We start from the raw sequence: 27994 nt of genomic DNA, 5'->3' as shown, positions 1-27994 counted from the left end.
AAGTTGTGAAACACCAAATAGGTTTTGCCAATAAAAATTGCCACATCCCTCCTCCCCTCCTCCCCAATGGGGAGAAGTGGTGACAGGCTATTTAAGCTTCCTCTACCCCACACTCTTTAAATCTGTACAGTCGTACCTCTGGTTGCAAACAGGATCCGTTCCGGAGGCCTGTTCGCAACATGAAAAGAGCACAACCCACAGCAGCGCATCTGCACACAAGAGGGTTGCAATTCACTGCTTCTGCGCATGCACATGGTGTCATTTTGCACTTCTGCGCATGTGTGAATGGTGAAACCTGGAAGTAACCCTTTCCGGTACTACCAGGTCGCCACGGGACATAACCTGAAAGAACATAACATGAAGCAAATGTAACATGAGATATGACTGTATAATGTCTGAAGCACAAGTATACTTTTCTCAGTATAATCTAGTAATAGCCACTTCTGAGGGCCGGCACATTACATCTAGCAACTGCTGTGTGATATTTTTATTTTTATTATTTCTCCAATGCTTTGCTTTTTTAAGGCAAAACAACTATAAGTAGTTTGGGGTTTAGCGGAAAACCTGTAGTGGGAGTGACTGCTGAGAAGAAAGGGGGGGCGTGTTTAACCATTTCCATGTCAGCTCAAAAGTGCCCCACCACTGGTGCAGGAGAAAACATTAAAAAAAAACAACCTAGAAAGAATAGCAGGTGGCAGGTGCTTTTGAGTAGATAATGCCTGGCAAGAGAATGAGTTACACACACATTTCCTCCTCACTCAACAATGCAGCTTCGCATTTGATGGGTGGTAGGAGGGGAATCCAGTAGCAAAACGATGTATCTGGCTTTCCTGGGCCAGACCACCCCAGTGCAGATATTTGAAAGCTTTTGTAAGTCCTGTTTTCATTCCCTAACCATTTGTTTCTTTATCTCCGTCAGGTTCAAAGATTTGGAATTTAATGTCATTAATTTATCCTGGCATTCCAAAGCAAGAACAATATGCTGTGAAAACAACTCCCCTTCCAATTGACATTAAAAAGTGTGTCACATTCATTTATATTCAAAGTTCTCTTGAGTAGCTTAAGTCGTTGCTTCTTCAAGCTGTTGCTCTAGTTTTGGCTGTCGAAAATAGTTCACACTTATCTCAAGGGAAGCAGAATCAGCCTTTTGACATTCTTTCCAGGGCTCCTAAAGAAGGGATCCTCTGAATGCCAAGCTACAAAATAAAAGCAGGGTAAACATGCATCTTCCTTGTCCTCCCACACCCATCACTGGGGGATTCTGCTTTCCATAAAATTATTGCAACATCACTTCCCTTTTGCAGGGCAGGGGTAAGAATCATTCAGCTGACTTTGGAGGACTTTGTTGTGCTCTCTCGGTTGTGAAAAATACAAGCTGCCATCTGAGGACAGCAACAATACCCCACACAAAGTAAACTGAAATGAATGCATGAATACATTAGGAGCCAGAATTGTGCCTCGTGAATGCCCCCCCCCCCCGTTCTTCAATTTGCATTACATATATAAACCACAGAGCCTAAGGCTTGCCAATCAGAAGGTCAGCGGTTCAAATCCCCACGACGGGGTGAGCTCCCGTTGCTCGGTTCGAAAGCACGTCAAAGTGCAAGTAGATAAATAGGTACCACTCTGGCGGGAAGGTAAACAGTGCTTTTGTGTGCTGCTCTGGTTCGCCAGAAGCGGCTTAATCATGCTGGCCACATGACCTGGAAGCTGTCTGCAGACAAACGCCAGCTCCCTCGGCCAGTAAAGCAAGATGAGCGCCACAACCCCAGAGTCTTCCACAACTGGACCTAACAGTCAGGGGTACCTTTACCTTTACCTATTACTCACTCTAGCTGGCATCAATATGGAAATATAACATTTAAGATGTCACCATGGGACACTGTCAGGGAACTGCCATCGGAGCTAGAGGTGGAGGGAAGGCTCCAGAGGGATGCCGGAGAGGGTCCCAGTAGGGAGAGAGGCAGCCCATCTGCTGGGGAAGGAAATCAGCGTAACACCAGTGGAGAAGGGGGGCAGATGGTGGGAATCGGAGAGGAGGCTCCAGGACTCTTCACCGGAGACCAGCGGAGAGAGCATGGGTGCTCCGCTGCCCACGCCCTCCCTGCGCAGAAGACTTCCGCGCAGGGAGAGTAGGAGGAGACTTGGCGTCAAATAACTTCTTTGCTGGAAGAGGTTCAAGAAACGCCCACTGACGGATTCTGCCAGCGACTGAGACAGTCACGAAGTGAAGGGCTGTCCAGACAGAAAGGGTTCAACCAGGTAACCTAGCCAGGAGTGGCGGCAACTTACGCACGAGCAACCCCTAGAACCATTACAGACACATTGTCATCAAGTATTATATGTATCCCTGCCCTACTCAGCAACTACTATTGACAAGGACCAAAGTGTGAGAATATTTGGGGGGGTGGGTCACTTTTTTGTCTCTTGCTACAAGGGCAAACCTAGATGCTGCAGCCCTTCTCATGCAACATGTGAGCATTATCAAGATGCAATTCCATGTTAGGATCAAGCTTTTTAAATTTGTCAATACGGCAACTCCATTAGCATTAACTATATTTTGTTAATCCCTTCTGGACTAATACAGGTATCAATATGCTCCCATGCAATGGGCATGTGGGCAGGTTATAAAATGAAGAAAGGCACATACAAGAAATAAAAAAGGTAAAATTTCATGGGCATTCAGATTCTACAATAAAGTTGGCACCACCTAGAAGTTTAGGTTTCACATTTAGGAAGCAGATGTGCTCAGACATAACTAGAGCTTTGCATATAAAACCCAAAAGAAAAACAAGGCGTTAATGTGTGGAATCTTGCCTTCACAGCCATTGTGATAGTATACACAAAACATAATAGCCATGTTCATGTTGCTGCTTAGGAAGTTACGCCCAGGGGAACAATGTCAAGAGGATTTCAGAATCTGCTGAATGGGTCACCTGACACCCGGTCATGAATAGTGAGTTCATTTGGGTGATCTCATGAGACCTAATTTAGCTGCTAACAAGGAAAAACCACCTTGTCAGTTGTTTGAGCTGCATCTTATGGCCCTGTTTCTACAAATACACGCGCATATAAAAAAAAAATGATGCATCTGACAAAAACAATATAGCAATTGCTCATTTTAATTAAATTGGTAAGGTATACATTTTAATGATAAGTTCTAGGACATTGTCCAACAAAGTTGCAAGTATCAGGGTGTGTGTTTATAATGGTAACATTCATATAACCCTGTTTTAATTAATTGCAGGTTAATTAAAATGGTTCCACTTTGTTTAAACAATTACGTTTCTAATATATATGGTATCATGGTCGAGACATTATTCTTCTAGAACGATTTTTTTTTCATCATTCAAACAAAATTTCATGGACTAAGTAAGGCACCTGACAATTCAAGGAGGGAGGTGAGCCCTGAGTGGACGAAGGGTAAGTGCTGGCAACAGCTTTGTGGATAGATGCAGCGGAATGGATGGATAAATGGAAGATATGTTATCTGGATTGGAAGCACTGCAAGTGAATTCTACTGCATTGTAAATCATCTGGAAGTACGCTGTTCCTGTTATATGCATGCTCCTACTATATGTTTTATGCAGCCTGGGGAGGGCTTTGCTCTGAAAGATGGTAAACCACATACCATACTTTTCCATGTATAAGACTATGTTTTTTTGCTCTAAAATTATGTTCAAAAACGTGCCTCGTCATATACAAGGATAGTGAACGGGGTGGACGGGTGACTGGCTGCAGCTGCAAGCAGGAGCTTATCAGTGACAATTGTTGGCTGCTAGAAGGGCTGCTTTGGATTGGCTGCTGCTTCTCTGATTGGGTTGGTGATTGGCTTCTGCAGAAAACACTGCTGTTGATTGGCTGTCACTGCCATGATTGGTGGCTGCTGTTTTGGGGCTTGCGCGATTGCCAGTGGACAGCTTTTCTCAGTCGGGTAAGAAATTATTTGCTGGGGAAGGGTCTGTTTGTGATTGGCTGTAAAAACTGGGAGGCTTCTGGATCAAGATATAAGTTTCCTCATTTGAACCTGAACAATACATCAACAGAGTAACTCGTGGGTTGTGAGGAGAAGAGAGGATGTATCTTTTTAAATGCACCTTCTAATTACGCTATTAAGAAAATCCGCCAAACTGACACCTCTAATACAAAACATTTTTTTCAAAGAGAATTTAAAATTTGCTGGGATGTTTTTCAGCAGCAAATGTATGCCTGAAATAATGTGCCATAAATTCAGATTTGAGTGGTGACTCACCATTGAGTTACCTGTCAGAATCTGTAAACATATTATAAAGGAGTTGAACAAACAAAATAAAAAGCAAAAGCAAAGATAAGATTTTCATGACAAAGTTTGCACCTGGTCTATCATCAGTGGTCATCTCAATTATAAAACACAGACAGTCAGAAATGTTTTTTGAGGTTAAGAGGAGATCATTAATTTGACCAGTATTTTCATTAGTGACAATGCAAAGTCCAACATTTGAGTGTCAAGAAGTCCTGTTGAGGCAACGTTGAAAGTAGGATGAGGATTGTTTGTATGTACCACGCTGGGCAAGTTAATGGAGTACTGTAAACTATCAGAAACAAACAAGTAAATCTTGTGTACAAAAGGATCTATTCAGTATCTTGGTAGAATCAATATCATGGAGAAACAGAGGGGTACATTTATTTAGAAAACAAATCATTCATTGGTCAGAAACTACAATTGAGTTTCATACATTACATTTAGTCATCATGGCCCTGGGGGTCCCTTGCCCTGGCCACTCCCCAACCACCAGCACTCACCACTGAGGCTGATCTTCCATCTACTCCCATGCCAACTGGTTGCTTTGCTCTTGTGTGACCAATTTTTATTTTAAAAAAAGAATCTTGCAGTTCAACCAAAATCAGCCCAAGCTAGATACTGACACCCTGATCTGTTTTGCACTGCTTCCCTTCATCTTCTGCCTCCTCTGTGTCCTCTTCTGGCACTGGCTGGGGTAGGGACAGGCTGAAGAGTCCTATACTTACACATCAAAGTCTAGCTCTATAAGCTCCATCTCCCTAGTTTTGACGAAAACCTTCCAGTGATTCACATTTCAGCCAGCTAGGGATCGTGTGTAAATGCCCTCAGTGTTGTCAATTGATTGCTTTCACTCATGGTGCTGGATGTTCACACATTTGTCTAACATCATTGATTTTATAGAAACACAATGATACACAAATAACCATTCTTGGGTCTGTGTGTTTTGGTTTGCTATGAAAGGCTTGAATCTGGTGAAACTCCAAATGTTTGGGCTCAGAAACAGACAATACACACTGCTTGTTTAATATATCCATGACCAAAACCCTTCCAAGGTTCAGGAGAACAAGTCTTCAATTTGTCAAAGCATGGTTGAATTTAGGAATGGCTGTCATAATTTTTGGAGCTAGATATAAATATTACCCTTCTCTTCTAGCAGAAATATATCCACAGATCTGTTTAACTAAGCCTGCTTAATTAACATAGCATTAGGAAATAAATGCACATTAACATGGAAAAGATAAGACTGAGAGGTGATATGATAGCTATCTTCAAATGTGTGGAGAGCTGTTGCATGAATGGTGGCAAGCTTGTTTTCTGCTGCTCCAGAGGGTAGAACCTGAACCAATGGATTCAAATTACAGGAAAGGAGATTCCAGCTAAACATAAGGAAGAACTTTCTGACAGTAAGAGCTGTTTGACAGTGCAAAGGTCTACATCTCCTTCATTGGAGGTTTTTAAACAGAGGTGGGGGACAATTTGTCAGGGATTCCTTATCTGTGATTCTTATATTGCAGGGGATTGGACTAGATGACTCTTGGGGTTCCTTCCAACTCGAGGATTCTCTAATTCTATGCCATGATTATCCATTAGTTTTCAGTAGTTGTATAGCAGAGCCTTTAAAAAAAAAATACAATCAGGTTTTTCCCACCTAAGCCTAGAATGACATTCTCTCTCAGCTGTCTCTCTTTGCATGTTTATAAGAAGTGAAGGCTGGTCACCGAAGAATTGATGCTTTTGAATTGTGGTTCTGGAGGAGACTCTTGAGAGTCCCATGGACTGCAAAAAGATCAAACCTATGCATTCTGAAGGAAATCAGCCCTGAGTGCTCACTGGAAGGACAGATCCTGAAGCTGAGGCTCCAATACCTTTGCCACCTCATGAGAACAGAAGACTCCCTGGAAAAGACCCGGATGTTGGGAAAGATTGAGGGCACAAGGAGAAGGGGACGACAGAGAACAAGATGGTTGGACAGTGTTCTTGAAGCTACCAGCATGAGTTTGACCAAGGTGCGGGAGGCAGTGAAAGACAGGAGTGCCTGACGTGCTCTGGTCCATGGGGTCACAAAGAGTCAGACAGAACTAAACAACAACAGGAAGAAGTTCAAATTTAAGGCACCTGCTCCAGATCATTTCAGTGCTGCAAATACCAAACATTATAGCTTTAGTTAGGTATTCTTTGCTATAAATAAGGATGTTGTGGTGCTGAGTAAGATGATAAAGCAGCTTTCTTTCAGCTCTAAAAATATATACATGAAGTTCTGAGAATAGAACAATAAAGAATGCAGGGTTGTGTTCTGCATTCATTTATATATGTATAGTTTACTATTATGCAGCTACTAAATGTAAATGAAGATAATATTTGCTCCAAAGGGAACTCAAGACAATGGCAAAATTCCTCTTTGGTTCTAGGCAGGGACAGCTGGGTTTATAAAAATTTCATTAAGCCGTTCTTACAAAGAGATCATATCACACCTCCATTAAAATTTTTGAAGATTATATTCCATTATCCATCCCTGGTGCCCTTTAATGCTAAGATGCCAATCCTTCTAAGCTGCATCATCAAATAATTAATTAAGCCATACCCTAGACAAATAGTTAGCTTTTTTCTGGTTATTATGTCCAATTTTCATTCATTCGTTCAGCTACCCAGAGAAACAAAAGCACCCTACCCAGCATCAAGCAGAGAGAAAGAATCAGGTTGCACAAATTTGATTTGGTTGTTCACAGTGGAAAGTGATTAATACAATTTCCCATAATATACAGCAACACTGAATACTAAGAGGAGTCTATTTTCCACCGAAAAGAAAAATAGCTTTGATTCACATGGCTGAAAAGAACCATAACTGCTTGAATCTTTCTTTGCAGACCCGAATGTTTGAAGCCATACTGCTATCCAGGAATTATGAAATTATTTCTTTGGTCTGACCTCTTGTTTCAATTTTATAAGTTTTCAAACATTCACATTATTAACTCAGATGAGACCGCCCACTGACTAAAAGCAGCCACGCACTCGTCTTAGCAATCTGTCTCTAAGAACAAAGGGGCATAAAATGTTATTTGCTGGATTAGTCCAAAGACAGCATCCTGCCTTTACAGTAGCCAGCCAAATGCCTATGGGGAACCTTCAAGCAGGATCCAAGCACAGCAGGGCTCTCTCTCTCTCTCTCTCTCTCTCTCTCTCTCTCTCTCTCTCCTGGTATTCAGAGGTGTGCTGCCTCTGGTACTGGAGGCATTAAGCACTGATAGCTTCAAATCCTCCAGAAATGTTCAAATCCTTTTTCAAACCACAACAAGCTGGTGACCTTCACCATACATGGGAGAGAATGGTATAGCTTACCTATGTGCTATGTGAAAAAAGCATTTCGTTTTGTCTTTCGTGATCACTAGATGATCATGAGTTCTAGTATTTCGACTAAAGAAGGAAACATCTCTCTCAGGCTCATCCACACTTCTGCTTCTCCTGTGCCTAGAAAGCCCAGGTCCAATATGTTTCCCACTTGTCCTGTGCTTTATAGGAATGGTTCCAGGCAGTTTTTCATGTGTCCCACCACTTTCCCCAGGAAAACCTGTTCTTTGCTGCTGAATGGGAACAAATCTCATTATCTGCAGAAAAACCAATTGGTGCTTGTTCCGATTCAGTGGTCAACAATGAGTTTTCCCAGAGGGAAGCAGCGGGACAAGTGGAAGTGCAGACAAGCTCTCTCATCACTTTCTCCACACAATGCAAACCTCTCTCATATTCCGTCTTACTTGAAAAGCAACAGTCAGTGACCCTGTCAGATTAAGAGGTCTATGGGCAAGGGGACTCTGTTTCCCCACTGTGGGTATCCTTACTTTGCTGTTCATCACCCTGGCTGCTTCATCACTGCCACCTTCTCTCCCCACCCCATTATACTGGGCATCCTAGATGCTCCTTCCTCACTGCCTGGTCCTTCCACTCTTACCCCTCTCCTCCACACCCCCAAGCTGGTAAAGAAAAGCTAGAAGAGGTCCCTTTTAAATAGGTAGGTAGGTAGATAGAGTCAGGTGGGTACCCTGCACCATAAAAACGTCTAGTGCTGAGGCTCCAGGTGTGCATACCATCGTAATTTCTACAGAGTCCTTCAGGATCAGGTTCTGGGCACTGTGGGAAAATTAAGATGGCAAATATGTCTGGAGCCTTAGCAGCAGGTATTGTGCTATGCAAGGCACCTGCCTGGCTTAATTTTAAAGAAAAGGGATAGCGGAGTAACTGGTGTCTGCCCTGATATATCTGTTTCATGACAATCCCCCTCTGGGTCCACTACTGTGGTCTCCTCTGGCATTTATTTTTTGGGTGGTGGGAAGGTTCAGGCAACTGTGTCCTATGCTCTGAAGTCTAGCCCTAACATAGTCACTCAGCAGAGTCAATCTGGAGAATTCCAAAAAGGGGCAGGTTTTTAAATCCTGGAGAACAAACACATGCCAGCCTTCAAAGCAAGAGTGGGCTGCTTCCAGTTACACCTCTTTGCAAAGTTGTTGTTTCCTCTTCCTTTTTAAGTACGGCCATCCATTTTATACCTTTAAAACAGGTAAGAAATGCCGCATATTCATGTACAAATTGCCAGCCCCACTTTGGTTCAAAGAATTTATCCTGGTTTCTTTTTGACTATTTAAGCTAATCTGTTCTGGGGTTTTCTCCAACCTTCCAGAGCCGATTTGGGGACTTGGGGAAGAGGAAAGGAAGAAGAAGTTATGTTGCACAGCCAAAAGTCCTTGTGCTAGCAGAAGTACTTTGTTGGATACCGTCCATGGTAATTATAAACTCAGAATGGCTATGAACCAATACATTTTTGGTAGTTTAATGCAGAACAATAGTTAATCTTTCATCTGGTCTTTTTCTTTTTTAAAGAGCTTGATTGTGTTAATGAGGGTCACTCTTTCACTCACACGTATTTCCTTGCTAGTTTGATATCTACTCCATATGTAACAATAGAAAACAAGCAAATGAAAACAAGGCGAAATGTTCCTACAAGAGCTGAATGCTAGGGGTATGACCTTAGTTACTCAACTAATTACTTCAGTTACTCCTGACGACTGAAGAACTCATCAAGCTCATTTTAAGAGCTTTTCTTTTTCTTTCCTCCCCCTCCTCTCGCAGCCACACTCCGACAGATCACAGATTCACAGCATGAGCGATTGAACTTCAACCGAGGGCTGTGATTGCCGATTCGGCAATTTCTTAATGATGATGATGCTTCCCCCTGAAAACAGCAGACATAATGAGCATACAAATGCTTTGTCAGGCTCACATTATTCTCTTATTAACTCGAATATCAAGATCTATTGCGTTTTTGTGCCTGAAAGTTGACATGCAGGCTAATGCTCATTATAGGGGGCCCTCGGAAAACATCGCCATAAAACATCAAGAAAATGCGTGCTGAATACTGCTAAATTTCTGGGTAGCTTTTGTGTCTTTCCCCCCTGCACATCTCTCCAGTTTCATGACTGGTGAAAGCCACTTTCTATTAGTGCAAGTGTGGTTTTAAACTATAAATAATATCACCCAGAGCTTTTAACAACTAAATGATCAAACCGTTCCTTTTGCATAACTGTAATTCCCAAACCTTGGCTGTGATAAGATGAGGGGAGCTAGATTCCAGCAACATCTGGAGGACCACAGATTCCCCAGCCCTGGTTTCAAAAAAAACTATTATTCAATAGCTGGATATCAGTACTGGCAGACTTACATGGTTGGTGTCAAGGTTAATGAGATGAAGTTATGTGAAGTATTTTAAGCGTACAAAGTGCTATATAAATGCTAAGTAAGTCTACAGAATTCTGATTCACTTGACCTGGCATCTGCAGTCACTTGTGATCTGAGAAATGTTGCAGTGCCCTAGATGTTGCTTTCTGCTCTCATCTACCTGGAACTCTGAAGAATATAAATTGAGACATGCTCATCATAATGAATACATCACGCCTGCCCGGCTCCAAGTTCCAGGACTTCACACAGACTTTCCAAATGATGTCTAGTTTCCATGTGTGTGGTGGACTCCTACCAATTCAAATACCGCAGTCATTACTGAGAGGATAGTATTTTGACATCAAGACTATGGCTACATAGCAGAGGAAATTGCATTGCTACAGAATAGGGAGGTTTGCCAGTCTTGGCTGTTCAACAAATACCAATTATGTTGCCCAAATTGCAACTGGCTTGCAAATAGTGGGTTCTTTAAAAACAGATCCACTGTTGATATCTGTTCAACCTAGCCTTGAATTACCAATCTTTTGCTGGTGAAAGGAAGCAGATGCTCTTGTGCTTTAAAGACGAAAAGAGGGGCACACTATTGTCATGCCAAAGATCACACCCTGATACACATTTCTGAATTACATACTCTGGGCTTACATATGCCAGAAACTTCCACTTCAAAACAGGGAATTGAAAACATTATAGATTTAGGGTTTACATCCACTTCTGAAAAGCCGCAACAGGTACTGCAATATAGACCCATTGCCACACACACACACACCCAAACAAACATGTTAGTGTAACAGAGAACATTTACTGCCACCTGGGGTGAAAGGCCAGGGACAGGTAATTTGCCAGCAGGTAGACTGAGTCAGAAATGGCAGTGAGCAGGATCAGAACTACTTCACACTCTTGATCTCCTAGTCATCTTTTCCCTGGTGGGCAACCCTTTCTCAGCTGCTAAAATCTTCACTCCCCTGCAATTGCCATGATTATTGACTCCATGCTGTTGAGTTTAATAGAAAGGGGGGTCATTTCCATCAGAATTGAGGGAAGGTGTAAAATGTTCCTCTCCCTACAATCCCACTTGACTGGGGAATAGCAGAGAGCACTTCCTGTTTTAAGCACTCTGCAGCAAAAGGCATGTTTTGGGTGGTGTTGTGACTGATTGATTGATTGATTGATTGATCGATATTTCATAAAATTTACATACTACTAGATAGTAGGAAAACCTCAAAGTGGTTTACAAAGAAGAAGAAGATCACTAAAAGATTTGTAACCGTCATTTAAAATGCCATTGCTTGGATGCAGTGGCAGAATGGATGAGGGAAAACAAGCTGAGCTTGAATCCTGGCAAAGATGGAGGCGTTGTGGGTGAGGGGCTCCTGGGCTGGATAATTTGGCCTACCCTGGACAGGGTTGCACTCTCCCTGAAGGAGCAGGCTCACAGTCTGGAAGTGCTTCTGAACTCAGCTCTGTCCCTGGAGAGGGCCCAGATAGCTTCAATAGCTAGAGGAGCCTTTTACTAGCTGCTACTAGCAAAAGCTATGGCCGTTCCTGGGCCGGAAAAGCTTGGCCACAGTAGTCTATGCATTGCTTCATTCAAGGTTGGATTGCTGCAATGGGGCTTCCTGTGTGGGGCTTCCTTTGGGCTTGATCCGGAAGCTGTTGTTAGTTCAGGATGCTGTGGTACGACTGCGGACAGGAGTCTTGTCAGCAAAGACGTGCACTGGTTGCCAATTTGCTACCAGGTGAACTTCAAGGTGTTGTTATTAGTATATGAAGCCCTTAACAACTAGGGACCAAGACTGATTTACACCATAAACTGGCGTGGAACTGGCACTATTACAGGTGCCACATAATACTTGTTCTCCACAGGTCAGAAATTGATCTTTAAGTGTAGCAGCACCTGGACTTTAGAGCTCTCTGCAGGTGTCTTCCCTGTACTCTTTTTGGGTCCCGCTAAGAACATTTTTGCTCAGGCAAGCCTAGCTAGGCATGTGAAATGTTGACAAGTGTTTTAATCTGTTTTTTAGTTTATCGCTGGTTTTAATAATTCTTAAATAATTAAGTTGCTTTTCACTGATGATTCCATTCCTTTTGTAAACCTCCTTTTGAGGTTGGCTATATATAGATATATGACATTCAAAATCATCCATATTAATAAATATGAACTTTGTAAGCATTTTTTAAAAACCCTCAATTTCTCCCAGCTTCAGGAGCAATTTATTTCTCCAGATTTCTGTACACAGTGCAGTGGCAAAAGAGCAAAAGTTGTTTGGTTTTCATTTCTCAGCAGTAGATTAAAATATCACAATAAATGTTACCAAGAAGGAGAAGACTGTAGTTTTTAGCACTTTAAAGACAGAGGTTGAAAAGCTACTTTAAAGATTGGGAGGGGGGCTTGAAAGAGTGTAATGAAACCAATTAGTTCCTGACAGCAATTCCTTAATTGGACAGATATTCAGATAGTTTCGTAACAGAAAAAGCCACAGAAGGCTTGTATACCAAATACTAACATCTTCATTTCCAGAGTAATGGGCACTGATACATTTACCCAAATAGTGTAGACCAACCAAAAAAGGATAAAGATAGAACATACCAATCACTAAACAACCATCTTGTGAACTGTGGCAGTACACAGCAGACACTCATTTCCCCAAAATTATAAATACAGTCGTACCTTGGTTGTCAAACGCCTTGCGACTCAAACATTTCTCTAGAACCTGAACGTCTGACACTGCTTCCACAGCTTCCGATTGAGTGCAGGAAGCTCCTGCAGAGAATCAGAAGCCGTGCCTTGGTTTCTGAATGTTTTCGGAAGACTTCTGGAACGGATTCCGTTTGAGAACCAAAGTATAACTGTACTGGGTGTTTCTGACACCTCATGAATCTGGGGGGCATATCCAGGCACATATATAGATTCTTCATTGCAAGAAAACACCAGTTATTTCTCAGCTCACTGAAGAAAACACTATGAAACATCTGCATGAGTGGAGTTGTGCATGTTCATCCAAGCTGCTAATTTTTGTCATGCTGTAAACAGAAAGTTCACACATCCAAATATCCAGTTTTTTGCTTGGGATAGACACACAGTGCTTGCACATTAGCCACTTGTTTCCTGCATTGTTACACACTTTCAGAAATATTTCTGATTCCTCCTCCCATGGTTTTAAAAACCCTTTTCTAAAACTACCTGGGAAGTAGCACTGGAGTTTTATTTCAATATTTATAGTCTTTCCAAACCCTCCATTTATAAATAACATTTTCTAGCAGCCAGTGCCATAAATTCAGCACTTAAAGGAATACTAGGGCTTTTGTCTTTATGTGAATCTCTGGAAAAAACAACAACAACCCAGTTTTGAAGGAGGGAGCTGCTTCTTTCCTGGTTCAGATGTTCCTTGTATAGAGCTCTGATCAGACATGGAGCTCCACACATGCAAGGCCTTTCCTCATTCCTCATGCATGCAAAGATCACTTACTATTTGATTGTGGCCCAACATGGGCGCAGGCAACCTGGGGGTGCAAATTGTTCCTCTCCTGCGCAGCCACCTGATGTCATTATTGAACTGGATATCTGCACAGGAGGCTGGGAACTGCCTGTGAGATTCAAAACCCTGTCAAACCAATTGTGTGCTGGTTTTGGTGGTGGGAATTGTGGGGTGGTTCTGGTTGGCTGGTGAGCTGGCTGGCTTCAACCAGGTCTGCCGAATCTCTTTTAAATCAGCAGTGTGTGGCTTGGTCAGCACAGTCAGCATAGGGTGTCCCCCCTCCTCTCTATAATTTTGCCTTTACCTGGGGTGGGCAGGCAGGATGTGCTTAAGACCTTGTTATGGGGCTATTTGGGGCAAGAGAGGAGTTCTCTGGCAGACAAAACCGGGCCTGTCTGGAGGTTTTGCTTACCTAGTAGCAACTGTTACAACTTGTTGGCAAAAGGGGGGGGGCATTGGGTTGGATCCTAAGTCCAGAAAAAGGGTGTGTGTAAGAGACCCCTCATCACTCCAGTCAAAGTATCAGGGTACCCCGGTAAAGGAGAAGGTTTCTGTCTGAAGGCCCAGATGAGGGTTAATGGGCCACAAAACTTCCCCAGTGGTGTCCTGGAAGGATTGCCCAGAATCGACTCTCATTGTAGAGTGATTCTTAAATCCAGAATTGACCCTGAAGGATTAATCAACTAGCAAATGGTCATGTTTATTCAGGATTTTTCCGTGGGTTTTCCAGGCCTTTCCTTCTCTGTTCAGGACCCATACCCAATGTCTATGCCAAAGCCTACTGACATCTGTTATAAACAAAGCTGTGGTTGTTTCGATCCCAAGACGCTATCCTGTTCTCATTCCACCCATCATACCCCTGTGCCCTGAAACCTTGCATCACTGTGCCTGAGGCCTTCCTCATTCTGGACAGTGTCAGATGGAACTTCCCTGAGTTCATCTCCTTGACATTCACGGTACTGCCCATGAAATGCAATAAATGAAGAAACCGTGTTTCACAATTAGCTTGCTTTTCACCCATCTCCCCCATGTGGTATTGATGATAATAATAATAATCCTTTACGACGATCTTTTCTAAAGGGGACACGGGTGGTGCTGCGGTTTAAACCACTGTGCCCCTTGGACTTCCCAATTGGAAGGTTGGTGGTTCAAGGCCCCGCGACGGGTTGAGCTCCCGTTGTTCGGTCCCAGCTTCTGCCAACCTAGCAGTTCGAAAGCACGTCAAAGTGCAAATAGATAAATAGGTACCACTCTGGCATTTCTGTGCGCTGCTCTGGTTTTGGGGTTCCATTGTGCCAGAAGCGGCTTAGTCATGCTGGCCACATGACCCGGAAAAACTGTCTGCGGAAGCGGACAAACGCTGGCTCCCTCGGCCTGTAAAGCAAGATGAGCGCCGCAACCCCAGAGTCGTTCATGACTGGACTAAACTGTCAGGGGTCCCTTTACCTTTACCTTTTCTAAAAGCACACTGAGACAAATAACACAGTGTAATGAGTGCAAACCTTGACCCAAATCTTTATATTCTACAGCTACAAACCATTTCTGTATTTCAGAGATGTTAGGCGAAAGAAAGAAAGAGGGGGAAGTGTTAAAATCAATGTTCTCTCATTGCACCACTACCTTCAATCACACAACCACACACAGCTGTCAGGTCTTTCTGGGCCACTGAGGCTAGCATGCATACCTCAGCCACAAACCAGTCAGAGGAGGTGTTGCCAAAGAAAGTGGGTGACTTGTTTTGTCATCACACTGAGAAACACTTCACTTTAGTAAACTTGACAGATTCTGAAGAATCAAGCAAAACTCACACTTTTAAAACTTAGTGACTCACAGTTGCAAGTTTTTGGACATCCTCATCAGAAGATCCCAGGGAGGCCAGTCCAATCTCTTGGGAAAACTGGGCAAATTTAGGGTCAGCGAGAAGAGGCACGTGCCCCAGAAGTTCATGGCATGTATCCCTGCAAGGGAATTAAAATGCAAAGTTAGTAGGAGTATAAAAGCATCACTGGACTCAGAGAACTGATGCATGCAAACCTCTTAGCCAAACCTGAAGCAGTTCAGTGGGCTTAAAAAAAAATTGAATCTTGCTGTCATAAGTATTAAAAGGTTTATTTACAAAAATAAAACTTTGACAGTAACTGGAGAATACTGTGGGGGTTTTTAAACTTCCCATGCAGACTCGCATTAAAGTATTTTTCATCCAAATTTGACACTGTAAAGCAGCGCTAAAAAAAACCCCAATGTGTTTTTATTTTTGTGTTTTGCATGTTGTTAGTTGCTTTGAGCAACATCTTCAGGAGGGAAAAAGCAAGTTTGCATTTTTTTGTACAAATAAAGAGAGCCCACTACCTCTGTTTTCAGGCAAAACAATACTTGGAATATGTATTCCTATTTTTTAATGCTATGCTCTGTTCCCCCATTATATTCCTGATACTGCCCATCAAAAGAGCACAGCACGTGCCTGAGTTATTCATGCCTGAGTTATTCAGGCCAGCCCATCCACTATTGTTCACTGAATCACAGACATGCACACCAGGAATATGCTATGCATGAGCAGGACAATAGGAAGCAAGCAGGAGTTTCCCAGTTTGTCTGTTTTTCGTATTCATATGTCTTGGACAATATGGAAACAGACATCATGGGGATTGTGAATGGAGCCGAAGTCTTAAAGGCTCAGCATTCATTTTCAATTCAGAGCTGTCACCTTGCACTTCCTGTGAAAGGCTCGTCTGTTGGGAATAGGGCCACTTTGTTACCAGGTGAACAATAATCCAAATTCTCCTGCAGGCGACAAGTTCATGTGTCAAGTTTCACATTACAATGCCCCCTTTTCACCCAGTGCCAAGCATTTCTCTAAAGAATATGTGAGAACACTCTTGAGTGGAACATGAGCGCCTCAATTGATTTCGGAACTTGACTTCCTGCCGTAACCTTTCTTTACAGGTGCAGCAGTCTCAATGGCAGAACAATTTATTTATTTATTATTACATTTTTTTCATGGAACGAACATCCAACTAAGTCATAAAGTAGACCTACTGAAATTAATAGATAGAAGCCCATTGACTTCAATAGATCTACTCTGAGTATGACCAACACTGGCTTAGCAATCATGCTTTGCTGCAAGTTCAGTGTCGGGCTTTGCCAGGAAAGGGTTTTCAACCAGCGGGGCTGAAAGAGACCTTTCTAAACGGGACCCTCTAAGATCTGCATGACTTGGGCAGGTCTTTCATTGGCAGAAATACAAATGAGAACCTCTTGGGAAACACCCCCAAAATAACCTAGCAAGTACTGAGCATGCTCAGTAGCCACAAAACACTGAGTGTTTGTTTGGAGCAGGTAAGTGTGGAATGGAGTGCCCTGAAAGGCGTGGCTGGCTGGCTGGCTGGAACACTGAACAGGAACAGTCACACGGAAACATTTTATTACAGGTCCAGGTGCTTTTTTTTCTTTTTTCTTTTTGTAAATGTGAACTCTGAAGGTCATGTCAGTTTGCATTTCTTAGTGCGGAAAGTATTGATCTGATGTTTAGAGATATTTCCTATTCTACTTAATTTAAAATGGTTCTGGAAGCTTCTCTGTGTGGAAGAAACAAGCAGAAGGTTCATGATGTTTGGGTTATTCCTTCAGAGAAGCTGAGTACAGCTGGTTTAAACTGGTTCTGTTATCTCTTTCCAGTGTTGTTGTTTTTTCTGGGGGGGACGACGCAGGGGTACGCATACCCCTAAACATTTTGTGAATCTAAGTTTGGCCTCATTGAGGGGCAGTATTTCAATATGAGTAGGAAAATGAGAGTCCCCCTAAACATTTTTTATATATATAAAAAAGCACTGTCTCTTTCAGTCATGCTGGCTATAATAGGCCAGAAGGCACCTGAGTTCCACTCTCTCTTTCTGTCTCTTTTTCCATCTGATGTGGTGTTCTGTATTTAGTGCTAAGGTTTAGACTTATTATAAGTTATTGTAAGTCTAAGTTAAGTCTGCTGCAACTGGATTTCTTATGGACAGTGCCAGTCCTGAATGTATTGGATTTGTGACCATTATGCTCATTTGCCTATAGTAGCAGTAAAGCTCTGCTGGATGAAATATAATTGCCTCTGATCTATATTGTGGGAATCCTGCAACGTGTTTAAGTTTTTACTCTGCTAACTATACATCAGAGTTCTGCTCTGGATCAATATTGAGTAGTTTCTAGGTTAGCAAAAAACAAAAACAAATGTCAAGCTACCATTTGTTGCTAGCATGAAAATATCCTAGAGCAAAGCAGTATGAGACTTTGAAATAATCCATATCCTAATATACACATGAACAATCCCGGATGCAGGAGATGATGGCCATGGACAGGTGGTTCAGTGCGCTGATTACCTGTGAAGTCCTTGTCCATGGACACTTGGTGGTCTTTGACATCATCTCCATGCTCTGGGATTGCTCATGTGTCTATTAGGATATGGATTGTTTCACAATATCATACTGTTTAGGGCACTTACCGATGGCTGCTCTAAATCCATCATGGCTTTGGGGATCATACCAAACGTGATATCACAGAAATAACACCAATGCCAGTGCTCACTGGTGCAAGTCAAAAGACATTACAATAAAAAAGAAATAAAATAATTCAGTGCCAAAAACAGCAGATATCTCAACAAAGAGCCATCAATATTAATAGAATTCCCTTTGGGCTTATTTTCTCTATTTAAAAAAAAAGATGGGAAAATAGAACGAAAGAATATTGAAACGCCAGCGAGAAAACAATGAACATATAGAGCAGGCATAGGCAAACTCTGGCCCTCCGGATAATTTGGGACTACAATTCCCATCATCCCTGACCACTGGTCCTGTTAGCTAGGGATGATGGGAATTGTAGTCCCAAACATCTGGAGGGTCGGAATTTGCCTATGCCTGATGTAGAGAATAAACAAAAAGCTGTGGGCATAAGCTGAAACAATGATTGCAGAAGGACAGAGGGAGCAGCTCAGTTTCCATCCCAGGTAGATTGTACATGATCATCAGTACTCAGGACTGGCACCAGATGTGGAGGCCTATTTTTCTGGTTTTCTTTTCCAAGTGACACTCATTATTCTGTGACTATTGAGCATGCTCAATCCTCATTGAGCTAAGGGTTTGCTTGCTTGCTTGCTTGCTTGCTTGCTTGCTCGATTCAGGGCTTTTTTAAAAAAAAAAATCTGCTGCTGCAGACTTTAGAGTTCCCTTGAGCATGCTGGTACTGCCGTCTTATTTCTCAGGGTCTCCCGTCTCACTCCATACATGTTGGCTCTCACTATCTGAGTTTGCTAATAAAAGGCACTACAACAGAACCCCTTTGGTCACATCCACACTATATATTTGAAGCGCATTTATACCACGCCCCAAAGAATCCTGGGAACTCTAGTTTGCCCCTCAACAAAATGCAGTTCCCAGGACTGGGTGGGGTGGGGGTGTGAAGCCGTCTGAATGTTCATCACTGCCAGTCTTAAATACCAGGATTTGGTTTCAGGAAAGACTTGGCAGAGATTAATTGATCTAGAAATCCCTCGGAAGAGGTTGAAATTAGAATATTGGCTGCAAATGTGAGACTGGGGTTCATGTAAGTCTCTAGATGCGTTTCTGTTCAGAGAAGGTGCCCTCCAGCAGTGGGGTTAGAATTAACGCACACAGAGTGACGCTCTTGAGGTGCTTGCTGTTACACAGATAAAAGCCAGATGACAACAAGCTCAAGCAACAAGGGATCATCTTGTTTAATAACTGATTGGCCTTCACAGCAGTCCTGAGCATTTGCTACAGAGAAAGAGGAAGCTGAGCGCTTTCAAAAACCCTTTACACTCTGTGAATGTCCTGCATCCCTGGAGCCTGAGCACACCGTTTGCTGCTTTGCACCTTCCCTCCTTTCGGTTAGATGCAGGAAAGACACCATGGTGTAAAGGACAGGGGTCTGCCGAATGAACCTTTTCCTTCCCCAGGACAATGAGGATATTTTCTCTCCCCTCTTATACGAGAGTCCTTGGAATGTCAGGTGAGTTTCATGGAAGTTGCTTCTCTGTCATTACACACACCATTAACAGTGGCGGACGCAGAAGCAGCTGGGCCTTGCCCTGGAGAAAAGAGGCAGGTATTGTGCAAACGTACATGATTTTGGCAGGGTGTGCTTTAGCTGGTCCAGAAGCATGAAACAGTTCAAAGAGGCAGAACCACAGGCTTGAAATTAAATGGGATTTGTGGAACTGTGCAACATCTCTAACTGAAGAAGCCAAGTAGTGTTGTTACATTTTTTTTCATGTCGCCTTTCCTTTCCTCCAAGGGGATCGGGGCTGCTTAAGTGGTTTTCCTCTCCTCCCCATTTTATTCTCATCCCAACCCTGTGAGGCAGGTTAAGCTGAGAGACAGGAACTTGCCCAAAGTCACCCTGTGGTCTTCATGGCCATGAAACTCAGTGGGTAACCTTGGGACAGTCACTTTCTCCCAGCCTAACCTACCTCACAGGGCTGTTATGGGAAGAAAAAGTTGAGGGGAGGTAGAGAAGAGAACCATGCACCTCATCATCACCTGCTTGGAGGAAACATGGAAAAAATAAATGTAATAAATGCTAAGTTATGAGAAATTATACTCACGGTTCTGGAGTGTAGAGAGGATCAGAGCCATGGCGTATGTACTGAGTACAGTGGAAAACTCGATAGGCAAGGCCAGCTAAGAAATCACGAGGCGACAAATATCCAGCAACTGGTCTGACTGTGAATCCAGACCTTTCTGAAGTGGTAGAAAAACCAAAATTATCTGAGTATATGTGTTAATCAACAGAAAACACAAACTATTCCATATTTTTCCTACAGAATCAAACGTCGTTTGTACCAGCTCGACATTCCTTAAGAAAATAAAATGTATGAATGATGCAGATCATTTAGCTGAGGGGAAAACACCAAGGTTACAATGTGCCAATATCACTAATCACCTTCCTGTTTTATCTACAGCAGCAGATTAAAAGGGGGGTGGGATTCAGGGCCACTTTATACATTATACAGGTTTGAACAAAGCATTTTATCTTTAGTATCCTCATAAAATTGTCAACATTAAGGGGGAGCAAATACATGCTGCCAGCTGTGTGTATCATGCAGGTAGTATATACAAAAATTATCTGAACGGCAAGCAATTTCGTGCTGGGTGGATACTTGGTGCAAACATTGATTTACCTCTATGTGTAATAGCCTCAGATCTTTCATGAAATCTGATGGCACATTATTCATTTGGATATCATCGGCAAACATTTCTGTAACAGCAAAGAACCCTGTGGCATCTTAAAGGCTGACGATGTTATTATGGCATAAGCTTTTATGGACCAAAGGCACAAAGTGTTATCCTGAGTGATGATGTGGGGTTGACTGTAAACACTGAGGTCAAAAAGAAAGGAAATGCCGAAAAGGTCAGATGGGGGAAGTTACCTTATTATCTGTCTATCATTTCATTCCATTTATGAAGTGCTTCCTATAAAATTATCTCAAAACAATTTAACCATCAAAACAAATTTCATACAACTAACAACCCCAGATCCAATACAGATTGGGATTAAAAAATCTCCACTCAAAAGGCTTGTTGAAAAAAAGGAATGTCTTCAGCTGACACCACTCCAAAACTTATGTTCACTTATGAACAGGCTGGTTCTTTCTCAAGCTCTTTCTCATCTCATTAGTTACTGTTTAGAATTAAATGAGCTAAGCTTAGTCCTCTTCAGAAAAAAATTGTGACTGTTGTCTTTGGCTGAGAGCACACATTTGAACCTTGGAGTGCTTTTCTACCTTCAAGCAAAGGGAAAAAAAGGAACTGTGTTTCAGCGCTCTTCCTCAGGGATCCAGAGAACAATGCAAAATGCACCTTTGAAAGATGCAACCCAGCTTAAAGAGCAGTCAGCCAATTAATGTTAAGTGCTAGTAGCCATAAAGTCAGAATAAAGGAAGCAATGGGAGCTGGGGCAGGTTAGCTTTTCAAGCCATACACAATATTTTATTTTTGATCAGAAAAATCTTTCTCAGGTTCTTAGGACTATATTTTGCTGTGACTTTTCTGCGGTCATAGTGGGAACTTGTTTTGGTGGAGGGTGGGTCTTTCCCTTGCCCCCAATTTAAACATTTAATATTTGTAAGAAATATCAGCACTCCAAATCACCGGAAAAGGCAGCCCTAATAATAACTCCCTGAAACTCAAAAGAGATCTTCCAGGGCCTGGAACAATGAGAAGACGCAAGCAACCAGGTCAAATTGAACCCAGAGATAAGGGGCAAATAAGTCTGACATCTGCCTCATCTTCTTTGATAAAAACTGTGTCAGCATCAGAGACTTCCCACAGCAATTCCTGCAGATTGCAGCACATGCGACCTCAGTGATGTTTGCCCTGGCTAAAACTAACGTGCCCACATTGCATCTCCGGAAGGATAAAGGAAGATTATGGCCTTGGTGGATCATTCAACACAGGCTGTGTCTACACACACACCCCATTTATTCTACACCTGATATGCTCCCACCAGTGGTCTGGGAAGCAGTGTACATGTGATATTAGCCAAAAGCCATGTCTATCCTTTGGTTTCCTATTAAATACTGTGTGTGGTGATGTGTGATTACCCAAGCCAGTTTCAATCCAAACGGAGAGAAAGAACAGCTGCAAATAAATCCCCCTTTGACTTGTTTTAAAATGGCTTTTTACGTAGGGTTCTGGGTGCAGTCTTCCTGAGGGGAAAAAATGGGTCCGTTTAATTAGTTCATCCTGCCACCTGTGTGCCTCATGCAGGGTTGCATCAAGGTCACAATGGCTGTGCAGAAATCCACCGAGAAATCCCACATCTGAGAAGGAGGCTGGGAGCACACCAACTGGTACACCTTCCAGCCAAGTTCAGAGTTGTCGCTGGAAGTGTGCAAACCTCCAGCTCAGTTATGACTTCAGGAAAGTCAGCTGGGAACATCTGGCGACAGGCCCATTTTGGAGGAGAAGCTTGACCCCACCACCTCCAGCTGCTTTACAAACATTCAACCAGGCAAACCTTACTACCCAGGACATATGGAGTCCCCATCTTGAAAATACAAAATGTAGTGAATAAGGAGGCATTTTTCATATTCCATATAAGACTGTTAGTGCACTGGTTTGTTCCAAACACAGAGCTGACTGCTTTGCTTTGTATTCAGATGGGTTTAGGCATGTATAGTCAAAAAGACACATGTCATAATAGAGACGTTCTCAGGGGATTGGGGGTCAGCCAGGACTTTTGTGCAAAACTCCCTCAACACAGTGAAAATTTTCTCAGCTGTAACAATTCCCTAGAGGAGAGACGGTAGAGATTCCTGATGGGGTTTTCTCCCCCTCCCTGCATACAGATTTGTTTCATAACTGCTTATTCAACGTACAGAATTGTCGTGCGAAGAATAAAGGTATAAACAGCTCTCATTACTTGGCCAATTGTGTAACACTTGAAATGCGACACAATTATTTTTACAGCACCCTGTTCTGCTAGAAGCCAGATTTGACCCTTACCTTTAAGAAACATAGAAACATCCTCCAGCTGAGGGACATTATCCTCTCGGTAGCCACAATGCTTGGTCAACAAAGGGAAGTTCTTCAAATACTCTCGACAGGCGTGAGTAGGATACAGCTTGGTCAGTTCCCTGAACACCACTCCCCAAGTTTTTATTTCTTCAGGTGTATAGTCCACTCTAGGGATTGGCTGGCCACTAAGCAAAAAAATACAAAAGACAAAGGTTTTGAAAACAATTGCCTCTCCCACCAACCCATCATAAGCCCCTTCCAAACCCCCCTAACATAGACAGGGACTGGTACCTCAAAAGAAGGAATAACTCTTTTACAGATAGCCCATTGGCAAGTTACATCCAATGCCTGCTATCATCTCCAGCAAAAGCCTGATGTGGCTGTTGTCTCATCCCCCAGGCGTGTCCTAGTGTTAGTGCCAAAACAGATCTTAAAGTCATGCTCTCTTCAGCTAGAGCAGTGGGTCAGATGCAGAAGAAGAATAAGGAACCACAGTGGCAGGGCCGAATGCAGCCCTCCAGATCTCTTTATCTTGCTCTCAAGACTCTCCACAGGCCACACAACTCACTGCCTTGTGTCATAGCCTTCCCAGACGCTTTTACCTGAGTGGAATGTGTCTTCCTTGAATTATGCTAATAATAAGTTTTGCTTGCTTGCTTGCTTGGATGGAGGATAGAGAGGTGTGCATACCTGGAATGCAGCCTGCTGTATGAAAGTCAAGTCTTATATCCATTGCGCCACCTACTTCTGCATCTTCCCTCACCTGCCCCTGGTATGTGGCCCCCGTAACACTGTTCAGGAGGCAATGTGGCCCTTGTGCTGAAAAGGTTCCCCAGCCCTGTTTAAGAAGAATCTTTTCCCTTCCACTCCTAGTTCTTCACATAGTCTTCATGTGACAGGTTCCCCCTTCAAACGCACTTCTTAGAAATAGCTGGATTTTCTGTATAAGCCAGACATCACACAGAGAGAAGGTGGAGATAAAGGCCTGCCCATGACATTTTGCTGCCCGAATCATCTATGCCCTCAGGATCTGAGATCAACTGTGCACAATCCAAAGGGGTTTTTAAAAAGTTACAATATAGAACATTTTCCCCCAAGCTGGTCTCTCTAGTTAATTTGAACTTCCATCAGATGGGGTTGTAGTCCAAAACATATAGAGGGCAAGAGGTTAGGGAAAGCTGATACAGTGGTTTTCCTACATATTTGGAGTATGCCATACATGTTAATTTCAGTAATCTCAATGATATGTACAGTATTATTACAGAGAGAGAAAGAGAAAGACCCAAATAGAAGCAGGAAATAGTTTCAAAATAATATAACACATCTGGAGCAATACATTTTAATAGAATGTCTTCTTTTGCTTGCTCTGAAAGGCTATTCTAATGCTATCCTTGTGCCTGTAAGTGGTTATTCTCTGTTTTAAGCACAAGGGCAGGATCGGAAGAGATAAAAGAAGAATTCTAAAACACTGACTTCTTGATACTTCCAGCTGGAGATGACTGCGCTGTGGATAGATACCATAGCTGTCAACGTTTCCCTTTTTTTAAGGGAAATTCCCTTATTCTGAATAGGATTCCTTGCAAGAAAAAGGGAAAGTTGATAGCTATGATGGATGCTTCCATACAACCCAGATGGAGTAACATAGGAGAATCCTGTAGAAAATTAAAAGGGCAATGAATATTACAAGGACATGAATACTACCAGGTAGCTGGCAAGATTCAGGGAGGGAGGGAGGGAGGGAGAAGTGTTATGATCATAGCTGTCAACTTTTCCCTTTTCTTGTGAGGAATCCTATTCGGAATAAGGGAATTTCCCTTCAAAAAAGGGAAACGTTGACAGCTATGGTTATGATTTGGTTTAGTTGGCTACCAATGTTTTTCTATGCATCTAAACAAACCAATAAAAACTATTGTTTCCTCAAAGAATCATGGGAACTGTTCAGGGTGCTGCGAACTGTAGCTCTGAGGAGAGGGGTAAACTATACAGTTCTCCAGATTCTTTGGGGAAGCCATAACTTCATAAGCATGGTTTTAGATGCATCGTGTGGTTGTGACCTTAGTCTCCTACCTAGAATATGACATTTCTCAGAAGGCTATTGTGAATGTGATAACAATCATAAAGCACTTTGAATACTGAAAGGCCCGTTGCTGCCTAGACGAACCCTCTACTCTCCCCTCCTTTCAAGACCTTTGCTCAACTCCAGTAAAGCAGGATTTATTCAGTATGTTTCTTAGATGCAGGAACTGATACCAATCCTCACTATAGAAGCTGCTCCAATAATAAGTATCCTCTGTGGAGAAAGAATCGTCTGGAATTAATGTGCTTTGAGGCTGCCTATTCAGCCTGGAAATTCTCATTAAGCACAATCGTCTTCCTTTCTTTTCTTCCCACCTTCACTTCTTTCTTTCACTAACAAACAATTACAACAAGGGTTTTGCTTAGCTGTTGGGGGGCGGATGTTGTTAGCAAGCCGTGGTGGAACTGAATGGATAGTAGGCTGAAATGAATCATAGAGTTGGGGGTCACAGAGCTTAAACTTCTTGCTCAATGCTCTTGTAATCACAGCATCTTTGGAAGATGGCTGCTCAGCAGCTGCTGCAATGCCTCCAGCAAAGGGTTGGTTAGAATCTGCTCCCTGATAATCTCCCACCCATAGATTATAGTATCTTCTGGAAGAGCAACAGAGACCAAGCCTTCTTCAGTATGGCTGTCCTTCAGAGGTTTGAAGGCATGTCTCATGTCTCTCCCCCACACCTTTATCTTCTCTTCTCTGGGCTAAATATACCTGGGCCTTTCCATCATACCTCCTAGGAGCTGACTACTTCCATGCTGTCACTATTTCTGGGTGGGATTCAATTACATACCATAAAATTCAGGTCACTCAATTGAAGCTGATTGCGAAGCTACAAGCAACAAGCCCATTTCCCCCAAACACTGGGCTTTTTGCAATAAAGAAACTGAGAGGAAAAATGCACTGGAAAGTGTGAGATAACGTGGTGATGCAAACATTGCCCAGCCTTCCCACCAACAAATCAGGGTATGGTCTGAAGCCACATGAAGCTACCACCTTGCTGAACCTAACCAGGTCTTTTTATGGCCAGTCCCTGGATGAGAGCCCTCTGCATGCTACCTTGGGTCTCATGTTGAAAGAAAGATGGGGTACAAATCAAAGATGATAAATACATTCAACGCACAGGTTCTTGCTATCAGTATAAATTCATCCAAGAAACCATTAAGGACAGTCAAAGAAGGCATACTGTACTCTAGAAATGACCAGTCACTGATGCTGATTGCATCTTATGGAGCAAGCAGAATTTCACAGCCAAAGCAACCTCAGAAATACAGTCTGGGTAAATAACAATAGCTGCCAACGGTAGGCGTCCCCTACTCAGAAGCAGGGGGAGTCATGGCTCATTTGCATGCATTAATTAAGCTGAACTGCATACACATTTAAACATTTCCCCATTTTCTTACACCAGCACAGCAGGGCAGAAGTAGGGGGGGAGGGGAATGGTTCGGGCTGGTTTGAAACTAGTCAAGTACAGCTGAAGCTGAGCAGAGATATGCAAAAGGTACTTGCAAAAAGGAACATTTAGGAGATCCATATCCATATAAAATGCTAATAGAACAGCAGTGATCTATCCAGAGAGAAAAACCCTCCCTCTCCTTACCCTGAAGTGTGTGTGTGTGTGTGTGTGTGTGTGTGTGTGTGTGTCTTTTTATGGGCTTTTAAGCATGCTCTTTTCCTGCCAAGTTTTACTGTTTGCTAAGGGGGAAATAAATGTTTTCATCCCCCCCTCCCTCCTTGTGCGCTTAGAGAACTCAAAGAAGTAGGCAGAAACCACAAACAGGGGAGGGAGGGGGAAATGAGAACTTTAAAAAAAGAAAGCATGAAACAGAAAAGTACATCAAATTAGCATGTGCCTTCTCGGGAATGTGAAGAGTTTGGCCCATTATGAGTAAAATGAGAATGTGATTGGAATTAGCTTGACTTGGAAGCTCGCGTGACAAGAAAATTGCAAAAAGCAGCAGGTATTTGTAGGTAGCGCTGAAAATTTACTAACTCCTGGGGATCGTAATGAATTCAAAATGTAGGCTTGATCTGCAAATACTTTTTTTAAAAAAATAAAATGCAAGTGTAGCGTTTGGAGGTGGTTTTATTCGTTACAGGGTAAGCCACTCATGTAAAGGTGCCATCCTATGGTAAATTTGCTCTAGCTGGAGCTCTTTAGGATTTTGGTTAGGTTCTAGAGCAGATAGGAGCTAAAATGGAAGCCAAGATATAATCCAAAATGTGAAACCAGTGCTCTTTTTCTAGAACAAGAAATGCTGGAACTCACCATGAACACCTCCCTTGTTCTTTTATAATGGCAATGGCAACCACCTGAGAGGTGCTGGAACTCAGTTCTGGTGAGTTCTGGCTGGGAAAAAATCCTTGTGTGGAAACCACACACACACACACACACACACACTTCTGTGAACTGAGTTAGCCTGACTCAAAGAGAAAGTTGGGATGGGAGAGAAGGAGAGAGGAGCAGGCTTGCTCTTGGTAAGGGAAATACATGACCTTTCATGTGGTGGTGGAAGCCATCCAGGGGTCAGCAAACTTTTTCAGCAGGGGGCCGGTCCACTGTCCCTCACACCTTGGGGGGGGCAGGCTATATTTTGAAGGGGGGTGAATGAATTCCTATGCCCCACAAATAACCCAGAGACGCATTTTAAATAAAAGGACACATTCTACTCATGTAAAAACACGCTGATTCCTGGACTGTCCGTGGGCCAGATGTAGAAGGCGATTGGGCCGGATCCGGCCCCCAGGCCTTAGTTTGCCTACCCATGCCATAATCCATTTAATGTGATTGGTGTGCTGAGCTAGCAGCAGAGGTGACAAGGCATGATAGCAGCTCTTCTAAGAGCCCCACAGTGAGGGTGGGGCAAATGATGCCCTCCCAGCTGTGTTTCACCCTCCTAGCCCTCTGAATTTATTTCTTTTGATT

The 27994-nt window shown here is 42.8% G+C and overlaps 1 protein-coding gene across 1 annotated transcript in view; it reads right to left on the bottom strand.

Annotated features, from left to right (window-relative positions):
• The window catches only part of TPH2 (tryptophan hydroxylase 2), a 61819-nt gene that overhangs the window by 17117 nt on the left and 16708 nt on the right, over nucleotides 1–27994 (bottom strand). Inside the window, exons 6-8 of the mRNA XM_083574578.1 lie at nucleotides 22986–23182; nucleotides 20084–20219; nucleotides 15314–15440 (exon numbers count right to left, since the gene is read on the bottom strand). Coding sequence (XP_083430704.1) covers nucleotides 15314–15440; nucleotides 20084–20219; nucleotides 22986–23182 — 460 coding nt within the window. The remainder of the gene's footprint in view (nucleotides 1–15313; nucleotides 15441–20083; nucleotides 20220–22985; nucleotides 23183–27994) is intronic.

The sequence above is a fragment of the Podarcis filfolensis genome, assembly GCF_964270895.1.
Source record: "Podarcis filfolensis genome assembly, chromosome: 10".
Taxonomy (NCBI): domain Eukaryota; kingdom Metazoa; phylum Chordata; class Lepidosauria; order Squamata; family Lacertidae; genus Podarcis; species Podarcis filfolensis.
This window is presented reverse-complemented; position numbering and strand designations above follow the sequence as displayed.